Source organism: Haliaeetus albicilla, chromosome 10 (genome assembly GCF_947461875.1).
Source record: "Haliaeetus albicilla chromosome 10, bHalAlb1.1, whole genome shotgun sequence".
Classification (NCBI taxonomy): Eukaryota; Metazoa; Chordata; class Aves; order Accipitriformes; family Accipitridae; genus Haliaeetus; species Haliaeetus albicilla.
The window spans coordinates 26,172,737-26,187,280 of record NC_091492.1 but is presented as its reverse complement, the minus strand read 5'-3'; the positions used below and the strand labels follow the sequence as shown (position 1 = coordinate 26,187,280).

General features: G+C 61.2%; 2 protein-coding genes across 5 annotated transcripts; both read right to left on the bottom strand.

Moving 5' to 3' along the window:
* Positions 1-877: 877 nt before the first annotated feature.
* Positions 878-7,196, bottom strand: LOC138687410 (SLAM family member 8-like). Of its 3 annotated transcripts, none has more exons than XR_011326598.1 (8): positions 7,049-7,196; positions 4,519-4,611; positions 3,818-4,159; positions 3,202-3,495; positions 2,968-3,087; positions 2,782-2,862; positions 1,912-2,036; positions 878-1,788 (listed from the first exon to the last, which is right to left on the bottom strand). XR_011326598.1 is itself a non-coding variant. In XM_069794365.1 (8 exons), the coding sequence occupies exons 1-7, from the start codon at positions 7,119-7,121 to the stop codon at positions 1,920-1,922; spliced, it is 1,131 nt and encodes a 376-aa protein (XP_069650466.1). In that variant the 5' UTR covers positions 7,122-7,184; the 3' UTR covers positions 878-1,788; positions 1,912-1,919. The 3 variants fall into 3 exon arrangements, 2 of the variants coding, with proteins under 2 accessions (XP_069650466.1, XP_069650467.1); XM_069794365.1 differs by having other exon boundaries at positions 2,771-2,862; positions 7,049-7,184; XM_069794366.1 differs by lacking the exon at positions 4,519-4,611 and having other exon boundaries at positions 2,771-2,862; positions 7,049-7,182.
* A 676-nt stretch (positions 7,197-7,872) lies between these two features.
* LOC138687409 (uncharacterized) lies at positions 7,873-12,862 on the bottom strand. 2 transcript variants are annotated; one of them, XM_069794362.1, is made up of 4 exons: positions 12,467-12,862; positions 10,204-11,774; positions 9,249-9,533; positions 7,873-9,099 (listed from the first exon to the last, which is right to left on the bottom strand). In XM_069794362.1, the coding sequence occupies exons 2-4, from the start codon at positions 10,481-10,483 to the stop codon at positions 8,990-8,992; spliced, it is 675 nt and encodes a 224-aa protein (XP_069650463.1). In that variant the 5' UTR covers positions 10,484-11,774; positions 12,467-12,862; the 3' UTR covers positions 7,873-8,989. The 2 variants fall into 2 exon arrangements, with proteins under 2 accessions (XP_069650463.1, XP_069650464.1); XM_069794363.1 differs by having other exon boundaries at positions 12,500-12,862.
* Between the last annotated feature and the right edge of the window lie 1,682 nt (positions 12,863-14,544).

Below are 14,544 nucleotides of genomic sequence, written 5' to 3'. Positions count from 1 at the left end.
CTGATCCCCACTGCCCAGCCCTTGATTTCCCCCTGGGAACCAGGTGTAATAAATAAAGGAAAGAGCCCGATGCTGTCTGCTCCTGCCTGCTGTTGGGTAAATAATACCAGCTGGGCTGGCTGCCTGTATGGAGCTGAGCACACCTGGGATAAGGATGAGTCCTTGTTCCCACCATGGGGCTAAGCTGGGGTGGCTGCTCTTCCCAAGGAAGGTTTCCCTGGCTTTAAATTGAGGGGAGAGGGTCCCTGTTGGCTTGGAAATGTCCTGGTTGGGTTCCTGGCACCCGGGATGTTCCATCCCCAGCACCAGGGATATCCCGTTCCCCTGCCCCGATGCTGCATTTCTTGCTGGGGGCTCGGCCAGTTTCTTACCACCAGCAGCAAAGTCTTTGCTTGAGAAGCTTTTGCTGCATCAAAACCCCCACAGCAGCAGCAGAAGACAGGTAAAAGAGGAGCAGGTCTCTGGGGACAGCCCTGCCCTGTCCCCATGGCGGTTGTCACCCCTTGGGACTCCCAGCTGTGATGGAGGGTCAGGCTGCGAGAGCCCCCTGGGTTTCGGGGAGGGATGTGGGGGGCCGGGCTGGCCCCAGGCAGCACACAGACCACAAGCAGAGGTCACGCCGCTGCTGCCTTTCCAAAAAGGGAAGCGAGAGGCAGCTGTGTCGCTCCTCTGCACACAGGGGGCCTGGCTGGGGTTTCTTGGGCTGCAGCCCCAAACCTGGGCAGTTTGCACGGCCCCAGGATGTTTTTACTGCAACGGGTCCACGTGCGGATGCACGGAGAGAAAGAGGTGTACGTGTGCACATGCACATGCATGCACACACACGCACATGCATGCCCACGCACACCCACGCGTGCCCGCTCCACCAGCTCTCCCCTGTGATCTCACCAACATTTATTTGCTGTTTTTACAACGGCGGGAGGTCTGGCCGAGCGAGGGGCCCCGTGACAGTAGGTGCTGGACACACAGGCAGTGAGACAACCCCTCCATCGTCACAATACGGGCTACACAGGCAACAGCTCGGGGAGTGGGGAAGGGGGGGGTGCTTCTCGGTGGGTCTGCATGGGCGACAGTCCCTTCTGCATCCCTCCATGGCCCCGGAGATGCCACCTGGGTCCACTCCAGTGGAAGCTGCATGGGACGGGACTGGGGGGACACCCCAGTGTCCCCCCTCCCCGTGTCTCTGTGGCAGCGGCGAAGCGGGTGGGCAGGTCCACCCTGTGTGGGCATCTCCCCACAGAGGGTCCCTGTGAGGCTCCGGGGGGGGAGCTGAAGGTGGGGGGGAGGCCTGGGAATGGGTGGGAGTGGGGTGGGGTGGGAGGGTGTCAGTCTGCCCAAGGGGGTCTCATCCTGGACGTGCAGTGCCGTGCTGAAGCAGCATGGCCTGGCTGGCACCAGGATGTGCCCCTGCCCTCCCCAATGCCCCCAGCCCCGGCCAAGCCCGGCAGTGGCAGCATGTGGGAGGTGAACCCCAGTGTGTGTGTGTGTGTGTGTCCCCATCCCGGAGCATCCCGGGGGTATCTGGGGACCACGGAGGGTCCCCCAGCTTCGCCGCTGCTTGTCTCTGCCTTGGTCCAGGATCCTGCTCCCCAAAACAGTCTCAAAGGGCATCAGACAAGGAGATTGGAGAGAAACCGGAGGTGGGGGGGAAAGCATCCGGCCGGTTATCGCCCCGAGATGGTGCCTCCCATCCCCGGAGCCAAAACGGGGGCTGAAGGGTTCGGATTTGGCACACAACGCACTTTACAGCCCTTCCGGGAAATCCCGATGCTCCGGCTCTGCGGGTGCCTGCAGGAAAAAGGAGCCCCTTCAGCCTCCGCAGTGTGCAGTGATGGAGGTTCAGGGGGTCCCCACATACAGACACCCCCCCAACCCGGCATCAGTCCTTTTTTGAGGGCAGCCCCCCCGCACCTGAGGGCCTATGTCACCTCTTCGGCTGTGTCCTCTGGCGCCCGGTGGATCTGCTCATAGACGGTGGTGACCAGTGCTTTCTGTGGCGGGCTCTGCTCCTGGTTATTTTCAGGGTGACTGAGGCCCTGCGGCAGAAATTGGGGGGCTGCTGAGGGACCCACCAGCCCCACTCCCCTCCCCAGCCTGGGGAGCGCCTGCGGGTTGCTCTGCCCTGGCACGGAGTTCAGCCTGCACCCATGGGTGTCCCGTGGGGCCAGGACGCTGCTGTGGTCAGGATCCCCAGTGTGACCACGTCCCTGGTGTGGCTGGGACGCTGGTGTGGCTGGGACGCCCAGTGTTGATGGGACCCCCGGCATTGCTGGGACCCCCAATATGGCCATGACCCCCAGTGTGGCCATGACTCCAGTGTGACTGGGACCCCCAGTGTGGCTGGGGCCCCCATGATGCCATGACCTCAGCGTGACTGGGACCCCTGGTGTAGCCAAGACCCTGGTGTGGCCAGGACCCCCGGTTTGGCAGGACCTCCAGTTTGAAAATGACTCCGCTGTGGCTGGGACCCCCAGTGTTGTCATAAGCCCAGTGTGGCTGGGACCCCAGTTTGGCCAGGACCCCCTGGCATAGCTGGGGCCCCCAGTGTTGTTAGGACCCCAGCGTGGCCAGGACTCCCAGTCAGCCAAGACCCTCAATGTGGCTGGGACCCCTAGTGTTGCCATGACTCCCGGCATGACGGGGACTCCTGGAGTTGTCAGGACCCCAGCATTGCTGGGACCCCAGTTTGGCTGGGACCCCCTCAGCATGGCTGGGATCCCCCAGCACAGCCCTCCTTGGGAAGCAGCCCCCAGCCCCCCGGGGGCCTCACCTGGTCATTACCTTCCGGGGGGCTCCGGCGCACGATCTCGGCGTACTGGGGGTCAGAGGGGCTCTCCTCAGCGGGCGCTGTGGGGGTGGCAGCTGCAGGGGAGCAGGGCATGAGGGGGGGCCAGGAACTCCCACACACACTCCCCCAGGCCCCTCAAAGCCATGCCAACTCTCAGGGAGGGGGGCGGCTTCACTTGCCTGGGTCTGCTGCCTTCTCACTATTCATCCGCCAGCACCAGAAGGCTCCCCCCAAGCTCACCGCCAGCAGGATGAGGGTCAGGACGATGTACCCCGACTTTGAGAAGGACGTCTGTCCCCCTGGGTGGGCAGAGAGAGCAGTGCCAACCCCCCATCAAGGGCTGAGCCCCCCACCCATGCCAAGCCAGCCAGCTGATGTCGGACACCTGTGCATCCCCGGGGCGAGGGTCTCACCTCCGCTTTGGCAGATGGCTTGCAGGTCAAAGAGGACGACCTTCTGGTCAGCAGGGTTGCTGACAGTGCAGGCGTAGGTGACGTTGGCGGCGGTGGGTGGTAGGGCCAACCGTAGGGTGGTCCCATCTGGGGAGAGCTGGTGGCGGTCAGAGGTCAGGTCCCGGATGATGTTGTCCTTCTTCCAGGTGACATTGACGGCGCCTTTGCCAGCGCCCTGGCACTGCAACGTCAGGTTGCACCACTCCAGGGTGCTGGCCAGGAGCTGGCTGCGGGTCCGGGGGCTTGGCACCGACTCTGCATCCAATGGAGGGGACGGATCAGCATGGGACGGCAGGGATTTCTCCACCCTGCTCATCCCCACCACCATGCTTGTCCCCAGCAGGGCATGGCACGGCCAGCCCGGGGACCCCTGCGGTGGCAGGATTTGGCCTTTTGCAGAGCTTGAGGGGCTGCAGGCACTGGGGTGCAAAGGCTGGGGTCTAACCTAACCCTGGTAAACCCCAACATTGCTCCGTGCCTCAGTTTCCCCACCTGTAAAGGGGTTAGTGCTCGCACTCAGGGCTTTCTAGGTTTGCCCCCAGCACCTCTGCCAAATCCCCAGCATGCAGCCGCTCACCATAGATGGAGAGGTTGAAGAACTGATCCTCCACCAGCGCCGGCTGCAGTTTAATCCGAGCCCCGTAGACCCCACTGTCGCCCCGCTCCAGGGCCCTGATCTTCAGTGCCATCTTGTTGAACATCTCCAGCCGGTCCTTGAACCGGTCCTTGGGGTCAGGGCGCTCAAAGCCACCGGGGCCAAACTCTGCCACTTGAATGGTGGCACTGTCACCATCTGAAAAGCTCCACTCGATTTCCTTCACTGTCTTGTTGGGGGGCAGAGCTGGGGAGAGCAGCACGGTCCCCCCCAGGACACCATTCACCTCCTGGGGCTGTGCCCTGGCTTGGCCAAAGAGGAGCTCTGCGGACAAGGCAGAAAGTCATCGGGTGCATAGGGACAAGACGGGGACAGCAGGGAAAAGACAGGGACAGAAGGACCCTTGGGGACGTGTCCCTTTTCGGGTGGAAGAAGCAGCATCTCCCCACCCTGACGCAGCCACCTGGTCTCTCCGCTGGCTGGTCCCTTTCTGGGCTGGGGACGGGGATGTCCCCACCCAAAAGACCCCGTATCCTGACGGAGCCGCTTCCTACTCTGGCAGGGAGGGAAGGATGCAGGGCTTGGAGACTGGTTGCCAAAAAAAAAAATAAAGCATCTACTGGTTCAGATGCGGGTGCCCCATCTGAACCGTGCCATCCCCGGGGCTGCAGCCGGGCTCTCACCGGAACAACGCTCCAACAGAGTCTGGGAGGAGTTCCCAGCCAGCATCTGCAAAACATCATTGTCCGCCTTAAAACGCGCCTCGGCCAAGATGCCTACGAAAGATCGACAAGGGTTAAGGTGATGGGGGAGAGCTGGGATGGCTGCTGGGGTCCCTGCATGGTGGAGATGCTGGACCCAGAAGGGATGGAGCCACCTCCGAGATGCAGGACCAGGGTGATTCCCGCAGGGATGGAATTTGCTGTCTCTATCCCAGGCGGCTCCCCAGCAAGTTTCAGCAAGGGGCAAGTTTCAGCCCCTCCATCTGAGCTGCCACCATGGGGTTTTTTTGGCAGCATCGACAGCTCTCTGCAAAATCATGCCAGGAGCTGCTCGGCACCACCTCCCTCGCTCCTGGCAGCTCCCGCCTACCCACAAGCTGTCTCCTCTGCCGGCCCCGGCCCCCGCAGCCCCCCACGCTTCTCTGCCACTGGGATAACAGCCTCCCCTTCTCCCTCTCCTTGTCCCACGTGGGGATCGGGTTGCCCAGCCGTTGGAATGGTGAGGTCGGGGCAAGTGGCTTTCCCCCTGTCCCGGCTAGGATGGGTCCCCACAACGGGTTGATGGGTCCTGCATCGCCTCCGTGCAGGCCCCTGCCGCCTCCCCTCCTCTCCCCCCGCCCGCAGGAGGCAGAAGCAGATGTGCCTGTATATTAAAGCAGATTAAACACAGACATTCGAGTGTTTACTTTGTATAAAACCCTCCAGCAGCCCCACATTACAAGCTGCCTCTTTGCTTTGCTTTATAAGAAGTGCTCCACGTTGCTGGAGCTTTTGTTGTGCTGATCCTGCTTATCCCAGGCTCGATTCCTGTTCTTCCAGGCGAATCATAACCCCGATCAGATTTCTACTGCTTTCCTGGGTGCCTGTGAAGTTTTCGGGGCCCTATGAAGCTGCCCCGGCCGTGGGCACCATCGACGCGTGGCTCTCGCTGAGCTTGAAGGGAGGATGCTGAGCCTGTGCGTGGGAGCGGGGTGACATGGGGGGATCAGTGGCATGATGAGGGGGAAGCTGGGAGTCCTGAGACCCAGGTTTGGGGTCTGGAGGGGGACAGGAGGGGACAGCCACCACCCTGAGTAGGAAAAAGGAGCTGGGGGGGGTCCTGCAGAAGCTCATCAGGCTCCTTATGGAGGACCTCGGGCAGATGCTCTTCCCCCATCCCTCGCCACAGCCATGTGAAGGCTGGAGGTGCATGTGTGCCCCGTCTGCCCGCCGTCCGTCTGTCCGTCAGCCGTGCTTCCCCAGTGGCGCTGCCCACCGCGTTTAAACCGGGGGTTGCTCACCTAGGGCACCGTGCAGGCAACAGCATGGGCAACCGCATGGGCATGCTCCCTGCACCCCTCCCAGCGTTTTCTACCCTCCCACAGTACATCCGCCAGCTGTGGCTCTGTGGGGGGGTCCCTGCCGGCCACCCCCACCCTATTGTATGAGTAGTTAGAGGAAATGACGACTGGGAAAAGCCGGCTGGTTCCAGGCCTCTGCCAAGCCCAGCCACTGCCTTGCCTCCCTGGCATCCTCCCGGTTCATCCTGTTTACCACAGGATTCCGGGAACCCAAGTCTCCGTAGCCACGACCCCATGGCAGGATCCAGTGGGCGAGGGAGGGGGACAAACACGTTGATGCTCGATGCATCATGATGCATTTGGCATCCAGATTAATCCAACTCGGGTCTCCATCAGACCCTCAAAAATACGGCTACGGGGCTGATTTTAGCCCAGTGTTTATTCACCGCCAGCCCAGATTTTGCTCTTTCTCATCACCCCCCCCCCCCACACACACTCTGATATCAAATAATTTTGATCAAAGAAAGCAGCTGGAAAACTCCGAAGCATCATTAACAGTCTATTTTCCATCTAGCTGGGTCAGATATTTGTCATCAGTGTGGCAGAACTGGCACCTTGTACCACAGCCCTCCTGCCCAATGGCTGGCGACAGCCTGTCTTGCTCGTGAAGCCAATTAATCATTAGGAAGATAACCCCCCTGCCGCTAATCTGCCCGTACTACTAGATGCTTTCTGTAGGAATTGGAGGTTTTATGGGAATTATTAAAAGTGTGGATTAGCACGCTGGGAATTAAGGGGATTCCTCGCTCCTGCTTTATGTAAGGAGCCGCTTCACAGTCAGATCTGGCATGGTCCCGGGGGGTTAAAGGGCTCCGTGGGGCGACAGCAGCACCTGGCAGAAGCCACGTTAGGGGTGAGGGGACCCTCACGGGGGGATGGAGTCGGGGCATCCGTGGCCGCTTGGCTGCCGCCTCATTATGAAACCTCTCATTAAGTCTGGACCGCTAAACCAGCATTCCAGAAATCATCTCGCGCCCGGGAGTGTAGAGGGATGGAGGGGCAGCATTGGGGTGGGCTGCAATTAGCCAGCAGCAGGCAGGGAGAAGGCAGGATGGGGTCGGCATCCCTGCCCGTAGCCCACCCTGCCACCAGTCCCCTGCCACAAGGCTCCCGAGGGAGGAGGGCTCAGCAGCGGCTGCCCACCCACTCACCTGGCCAGAGGCTGAGCAGCGCCAGGAGCAGCGAGGGTAGCTGGGCTTTGCTCCTGGCCAATTCCCCCTCCATTTCTCCTCCTCGACTCTTCGTGTGGCTCAGTGGGCAGAGTCAGCAGCAGGAGAGATGGGGAGGAGCAAAGCCGCCTCTCGCTCCAAGTCGTAGGAAGCCGTGCATAGCAGGGCACAGCCAGCTTATTAATTAGCTGGCCATAAATGATGAGGTGGTTGGGGGGGGGGGAGCGTGTAGGACCCATGCCACCAAGGATGCTAAGCGAGCATGGTGGGGGCTGCTGGTGACCCCCGACCCTGCAGCATCCCTCGTCAGCCTGGTTCAGTGCCTGGATTAACGCTGGCGATGCCCAGCACAGCCCTACCAGGTCTCCCGCTGGCCCTGGGGATGACTGAGGGCTCGTTGAAATTGGGCTTCCCAATATCAAGAGCACTTCCCTGGTGAAACCCAGGCAGCAGGAGCGTCCTGGAGCTGGGTGGTGGGAGCACCCCCAGTTCCACTCCCATGGGGAGCATGGGGGTGCCTGAGCCCCCTTGGGTGCAGAAAACAGCATGGGAGGGGATGTCCCCGAGCAGATGGGAGGTCTTGGCTGAATCACAGGGGGCACACCTGGGAAATAGATGCCTCGGCAGGGTCTGGTGGTAATGCCAAGGCAGCCGTGGACCCACCAAATCGTCCCCATGGGCTCCCCCCGGTCCCTCACACACCTCTCCCCTCTCGGGGCTGCAGAAGCCACCCACCAAGGCCTCCAGCCACAATGTCAGAGCCCTGAGCTGCTGCGGGGGCCGTGGCTGGAAGGAAGCACTTTCCATTAGCAGCACAGAAAGCTTATATTTTATTTAAAACCTCCAGCAACTCAAAATGGAAAACAGGGAGGGGGAAAGCAGCCTCTGCAGCAGGGCTGCTCTCCCTGCAGCAGGAGAGAGCAGATGGGACAGTGTTCACTGCTCCCCACCTATGAGCAAAATCATTAACCTGCACCCAGGGGATTATTAACTCCAGTGCTTCTCCTGGGGCACTTTCAAAGAGGGTCCTCAAAGTGCTGGGGAAACTGAGGCTGGTGCAGAGAGGGACACGGGCTGTTTGTGGCCAGTGAATGTCCCAAAACTGCCCATCAGGGTCCCCTGAGAGAAGCAGGCAGCCAAGCAGGGGCTGGACATGCTGCCCACTCTGCCGGTTCCTCCCACATCTCTCAAGGGCAGAGGGGAAATAAAAATCGCTGAGTTGAAAATTCCAGCTAACGGGGAAATCCAGCTGGTCCTCTGAGAGCCAAGGAGAACAACAACAATGCGGCTGGATGGCACGAAGGCCATCCATCTGGAGACAGGGGTCCGTGGCAGGCGCTTGCTGGGGATGTCACCAGCTCTTGTGCAAGGCAGGGGCTTCCTCCTGCCAAATTCTCCTGCCCATGAGCTGGCACTGAGGGGTTCTGCAGGCTGGGACATCCCTGGCAAGGTGAAGCATCACTGTACTGGACATCCCCCATGGTCCCTGCATGAATGAGGAGACGGGCAGCATCTCACTGGGGCTTGTCTGGCTGGGTGGGCTGAAAGCACCAGGTGCTGGCTCAGGACTTTGGGAAACACCGAGCAGAGCTGCTGGGTCTGTCACTCCCCCACAATCGTGCCGGGAAATGCTGCTGGCTTGGTCCTCTGCGGGGATGTCAGGGTGTCTGTGGGACCCAGGGGAAGGAGATGGGATCAGTCCCAAGGTCATCATTCCTGTCAGCACGTGCTGCTGCCAGAGCCGCTGTGGCTGGGGCCATCTGGCCATGGAAACAGGCTGCGGTTCTTGGCATGTGACAGTGAGGGATGTCCCCGCCACACGAGGAGCTGGCCCGAAGGGGCAGCCAGGCAGCGCCAATGCAAAGTGGAGAGCGTCAGTGAAGGCGGGCATGGAGGTCTGAGCCGTTACCACATCCCTCTTCTTCAGGGACAGTGCCACAGAGGGACTTGGGGAAACTCCAGTGTGGTGGTGTAGGCTGCCAGGAACACCACTGTAGCCACTGTGGTCCAGCAGCTGGGCCTGATGCAGTCCCCTGTGATGGGGAAAGGACCACAGTGAGGGGATGCCCGGCTCCCAAACCAGCCATTTGCGGGGCAGCAGGGAGCTCATGGGTGCCTGGAAATACCAGGAGAGGCCCCCAAGACCCTCACCCCCCCTCTGATCCCTCCATGCTGCCCTCACCTCCGCTCCAGCACATGCTGGCCAGGTCTATGGATCGGATCCTCTCCTCCAGGTCATGCCAGACCCTGTAGGTGAGGGTGGTGTTGGGGGAACTGGGCTGCACCCCAACATGGAGCACACTGCTGCAGAGGGGATGCGCCCCGACACCCCCCAGCTCTCCCCGGGGTTTCATCCAGATGACGGTGCCTCCGGTCCCGCTGGGTATGTGGCACCACAGCATGAGGTGGCACCACACGGGGCTCTTCGAAAGCAGCCAGCTCTGGATTTCGGGGTCCGGCAGCGGCTCTGCAACAGAAGGGGATTATACTCACTGGCAAAAGCGGATGCTCCCTGCTGCCCTCCTGTATCGGGGGAGCTCAGGGGCAACCAAAAGGTTGGGCAGAGGCTGGGAACAGCCAGGACGCAGCCCAACATGCTCTGTGGCTGCGGGGACCAGCCGCACGCCCTGTGCCACAGCCAGCTGCCAGAGCCAATTAGCTCAAGCCCGACGTGGCTGCAGCATGATGGAGCGAGGAGGTCAGGAAACGGTGCAGGAGCAGGAAGCTCAGAGCCGGAGCTGCCTACGTGCTCACCGGCCTTGGCTCGGCAGCTGCTGTTTGACGCATGAGGAGCGGCGAGCGCCTGCGTGCCGTGCGGGGGGGAAAGCGGGGCCCTGGTGTGCAGCCAGCAGCCCGGTGCATGCCTGATGCTGAGTGGCGCTGAGTCCTGGGTGGGCAGGGGGCAGGGACCGTGCTTTTTCACAGCGAGGAAAACCACAGAATTTACTGAGAACTCAGCTCAAGTGATTATAAATTGTCACTTTGCACACAAGGGGGGAGGGGGACATGGGGACGAATCTGTTCCCAGGGCTGGAAACATCCCAACTGCACTAGCAGAGGGGCCACGCGCGCTGGCGTTTAGTGCCCAGATGAAAGAATTTCTGTAAAATCCATCCCCCTGCTTTGCAACCACCCACCTGAGATGGAGAGGTTGAAGAACTGATCCTCCACCACCGCCGGCTGCAGTTTAATCCGAGCCCCGTAGACCCCACTGTCACCTCGCTGCAGGGCCCTGATCTTCAGCGCCGTCTTGTTGAACGTCTCCAGCCGGTCCTTGAACCGGTCCTTGGGGTCGGGGCGCTCGAAGCCGCCGGGGCCAAACTCTGCCACTTGAATGGTGGCACCGTCACCATCTGAAAAGCTCCACTCGATCTCCTTCACCGTCTTGTTGAGGGGCAGAGCCGGGGAGAGCAGCATGGTCCCCCCCAGGACACCATTCACCTGCTGGGGCTGTACCCAGGCTTGGGGTAATTAAGTATCAGAAAAACAGGGTGCAGAAGAGAAGTTAAGGGAGGTCCCAGGAGCTCGTTGCCCCGTCCCTCACCCCAGGGCTGCAGGCACAGGGCGATGAGGGACCGCAAACTACCCACAGCAGGGGATCTGACTGCTGCAGCCGACCTGAGCCCACGGTCCCCAGCCATTTTGCAGACAACTCTGCTCTTGCCCTTCACTCACCTGCAAAGCCAACAGCTCTGGTCAGCAAGGCGACCCCGAAAAGGCAGACGCAGTGCCTGCCCATCCTCGACCCTTGCTGCCTTCTCATGCAGCAGCAAATGAAAGCGCAAAGCCGTGGGGTTCCACATTCGCACTCTGGCATCTATAAGTAGCAACACCCCCCCCCCGATTTCGCACCTCACCCGTCTGCCAGCCTGCAGCTCAGCAAGGCCTTCCTTCACCTCCCGCCTCACGACCTGCACTGCTGTCCCTGCGTTAGCAGGGTCAGAGTGACAAGGAGGAGACATTGCGTTACCACCCGCCGTGCTACCCCTGCTGCTGTGGTCCCCCCAGGTGCAGGCCTGCCAGACAGGGAAGGAGGGAGGGCTGAGAAGTGACATCCCTGCACCAGAACCAGGGGATCCCCCTGGCTCCGGGGCTGCCAGCTGGTGTCAAGTCCCCCTCAGCCAGGCCTTGGCAGTGGGGTGAGCGAGGGGGGTCCTGGGCATCAGAGCCCACTTCTCTTTGTCCCCATCACTGTCACAGTAGCGATGACAAAGCCTGCTCAGAGCATGGGCTCGGCTCAGCCCCACGAGCAGCATAACCTCCTGGGGGGGACGCCTCAGGGCTGGATCCAGCTCTCCTCACCCACTGTCCCCAGCCTCTCCCATCTTTCAGACATCCACATTCAGGCTGCCCGGCGTCATCTCGCAGACGTTGATCCCCATGGGCAGCGGTGCCGGCAGCTGCCAGACTCCACAGACCCCAGGCTCAGCTGGCAGGCGAGGAGCAGGAGCAGTGCCCGGCCAGACCGTGCCCCTCACTTCGGCTCCCGAAACGGGTGCGAAAGTGTCGTGCCCGAGGCACCGCCACGTTTTCCTCACCCAGTGCACTGTCAATCATTTATGTGCCTGCAGGTGACAACCCGAGGGGGTTCGGGGGTTTCCCCACTGTTCCCAGTAAACGAGATCTTCTGGATGGAGAAGGATGCGCCCGTGTGGCCTTCCAGCAGAGGGAAGTGTGGCCTCAGGAAAGGACTCAGCGACAGTCACAGCTACTTGTCACCCGGTGCAGAGAGAAAACAAACATGTTATTTTGTAGGGATCTTATGGGTCCCATGGGGCTGCACCAACCCACGGCCTTGCTTTCAGCCCCCCATTCCATGGAGTACCCCCGCTGCAGCCACCCCATTACCACCCTGCCCCGGCGCAGGGTTGGATCTCATCCCGCACGACCAGGACTTGCCCCCAGCGCTGCCATATCATGCCCAGAAGCACGAGGAGCCCGGGCCCAGCATAGTGCTGCGGGGGTGGGGTACGGACCCCCCCCCCCCCCCCCCCCCCGCAAGCCGATGCCAGCTCCTGGTTCCCTCCAGCACACACCAGTGACCGAAAACCAACCATTTAAAACCATGAGGGACTCAGCAGGTAACATAAACTGGGGGTGCCTGTGCACCCCACAGCCACGGCCAGAGCTCAACCTGCCAGTGTTGGGGCTGGGGCCTGATTTTGACCCTCTGCGAGGGGCAAAGATGGCCAAACTCAAAATAGTTAAGACACTTTTGCTCCTCAGAAAAAGAGTCACGACATGGTTAAAGCACCAAGGGCTGCTGTGAGCAAGTCCCGCATGCAGCAGGTGCCCCTGCCACAAAAGCGCATGTTGTGAAACAGGCCACTGCTCCAGAAACAGCTGCTGGAGGGGGCTGAGAACGCAGGGAGAAGAGAAAGGCAGTCTTTTATTATTTACCACCAATGGTTAGGGATAGAGATTCACTCTTACATATCGCTTCCTCCAGGGGCAGGCCAGCAGTAACACAATTTAGCACTTTGCAAGCAGCATCTTCACCAGGAGAGCCCAGCAGCGCTCTGCAAACCCCACCCTGTCCCTTACTGCCTCCTCTCCCATCACTCTTGGGCATGGGCCTGGCCACTGTAGCCGCCTCTGGGCCTCAGCCGTGCCCTCCAGGCTGCTCTTGCGGAGGCTGAGGAGACCGTGCGCTGCTCGGGGTGCAGCCGGGGACAGAGGCCTGCCTGTGGGTGAGGCTGCAGATGGAAGCGAGGGGACACACACACACAGACAGACCCTGCCCACCTCAGCCAAGATGCTGCCCCCCAGCCAGGGAGCAGAACAGGGTTATGGGGGTAGCAGACCCCCCCCAAGGTCCCCAGTGCCCCCCAGTTCTGGGTGGAGCCCCCAGGCTCAGGCCCCAGCCCTGGGCCTACCACAGCCCCGGGCCTCAGCGTCCCCCCCAACACCTCTGGAGGCTCCCGCCCCCCTCAGGCCCCCACGGCCCAGTGCTCTCTGACCCCACCGAAGGCCCCTCAACCCCCAGCCTCCCGGGGATTCGCCCGCCGCTGCTGCTGCTGCTGCTTCCAGGCCCCAACCGGCACCCCCCACCCCCCTGCCCCAGGGCCTGGCTGCCGCCGGGCGCCGAATGATGACGCACGAAGCGAACCGCAGAAGGCAAACCCCATCCCATCCCATCCCGCCCCGCCCCGCCTCGTTCTCACCTGACGGGGGCCCCACCCAAGTCTCGCGGGATTCCCGAGGCTATAAATAGCCCCGCTGTGGGGGCGGGGCTTCTCAGTGCCTGGCTGGGGCGGGGAGCGGCGGAGCGGGGCGGGCCTGGGACCGACGGTCTTGGCGCTGGTGGTGCTGCGGCAGCTCGGGAGAGCCACGGCGGTTGTCCTGAATGGGCGAGGCCGAGGCCTGAAGCCTGTGAGGGCTGAGGCCTGGCGCTGAGGCCTGCTCCGGAGGCCTGTGAGGGCCGAGGACTGCTGCTGAGGCCTGCTCCGGAGGCCTGTGAGGGCAAGGCCTGGCGCTGAGGCCTGCTCCGGAGGCCTGCGAGGACTGAGGCCCGGTGCTGAGGCTTGCTGTGGAGGCCTGTGAGGGCCGAGGACTGGCACTTGGGGGGGGGGGGTGTCTCATGCCCTTGGCCCCTCTTCTCCACTGAACTCAAAGCAGCTGTCCTGCCCAAGGGCTGCAGCTGGAGGGGTGGCCACTGGGTCACACTGTCCCAGGGTCAGTGCCATCCTGGTTTGCTCCCAGGACTGACCTGGCCCTGCCGGTAGGCAGCATCTGCTTGTCTTCTGCCTGTAACCTCTACTTTGGGTGTTCATGTTAAGCTCTGAGCTGGGGTGCTGGCGTTAGCTCCCCATTTTATGTTGTTCTGCCACACAGACAAATTCAGGGAACCTTAACTCTCCCACCGTCTTTCTTCTCCAGAGTTCATGATTTATTAGGAACGAAATCAAATTATATTTTATCACCAGCCTGGATCACAGATTAAATTCCAGCATGACAACCAGTGCTGAGGGAAGGGACAGGAATTGTATCTCTCTTTGGTTACAGTGTGTTGTTATCAGGCGCTGGGCTCTGAGAGACAAATGATGGTTTTCATGAAGGAATCTTATAATTTATTTTATGTTTTTTTTTTAACTCACTGTAGTTGTCAGGGTGACTCAAGCTCCAAGCTGCAGGCTTGTGTTTCTTGGGATGGATTTTGGAGAAAACCCTGGGATATGAAGGTGGGTACACCTTGGTGTCGTCCCCCCCCAAATGCGGGGACAAGGGCAGGGGTTTCACTTGCACCCCCAAACTTTGGCAAGAGATGCTACCCTCCTGCCTGCCACCCTCCTATCTGTCGCATCGAGGGGAGAACGGGTACGCAGGGAGATGGAAGCGACAGTAAAATCACACAGCCCACCCCAAATTCCACCCCCTCCTGCTCCCCCCCCGCCGAAGACTTCGGCCTCAGCGAGGGAAGCAGGAGGAAGAACGAGGCGAGAGATTTCTGTGCTGCTGCAAGGAGGCGGTGAGCCTGC

Excerpts from the sequence above, each read along its gene's own strand:
- LOC138687410 (XM_069794365.1), bottom strand. The coding sequence starts at position 7,121 with ATGGAGGGGGAATTGGCCAGGAGCAAAGCCCAGCTACCCTCGCTGCTC. Across the intron at positions 3,496-3,817 it reads CTTCAACCTCTCCATCTATG|AGTCGGTGCCAAGCCCCCGG; the intron begins GTGAGCGGCTGC and ends CATTGGATGCAG. Across the intron at positions 2,863-2,967 it reads TGAGAAGGCAGCAGACCCAG|CTGCCACCCCCACAGCGCCC; the intron begins GCAAGTGAAGCC and ends GCTCCCCTGCAG.
- LOC138687409 (XM_069794362.1), bottom strand. The coding sequence starts at position 10,483 with ATGCTGCTCTCCCCGGCTCTGCCCCTCAACAAGACGGTGAAGGAGATC. Across the intron at positions 9,534-10,203 it reads CTTCAACCTCTCCATCTCAG|AGCCGCTGCCGGACCCCGAA; the intron begins GTGGGTGGTTGC and ends CTTCTGTTGCAG. Across the intron at positions 9,100-9,248 it reads CAGCATGTGCTGGAGCGGAG|GGGACTGCATCAGGCCCAGC; the intron begins GTGAGGGCAGCA and ends TCCCCATCACAG.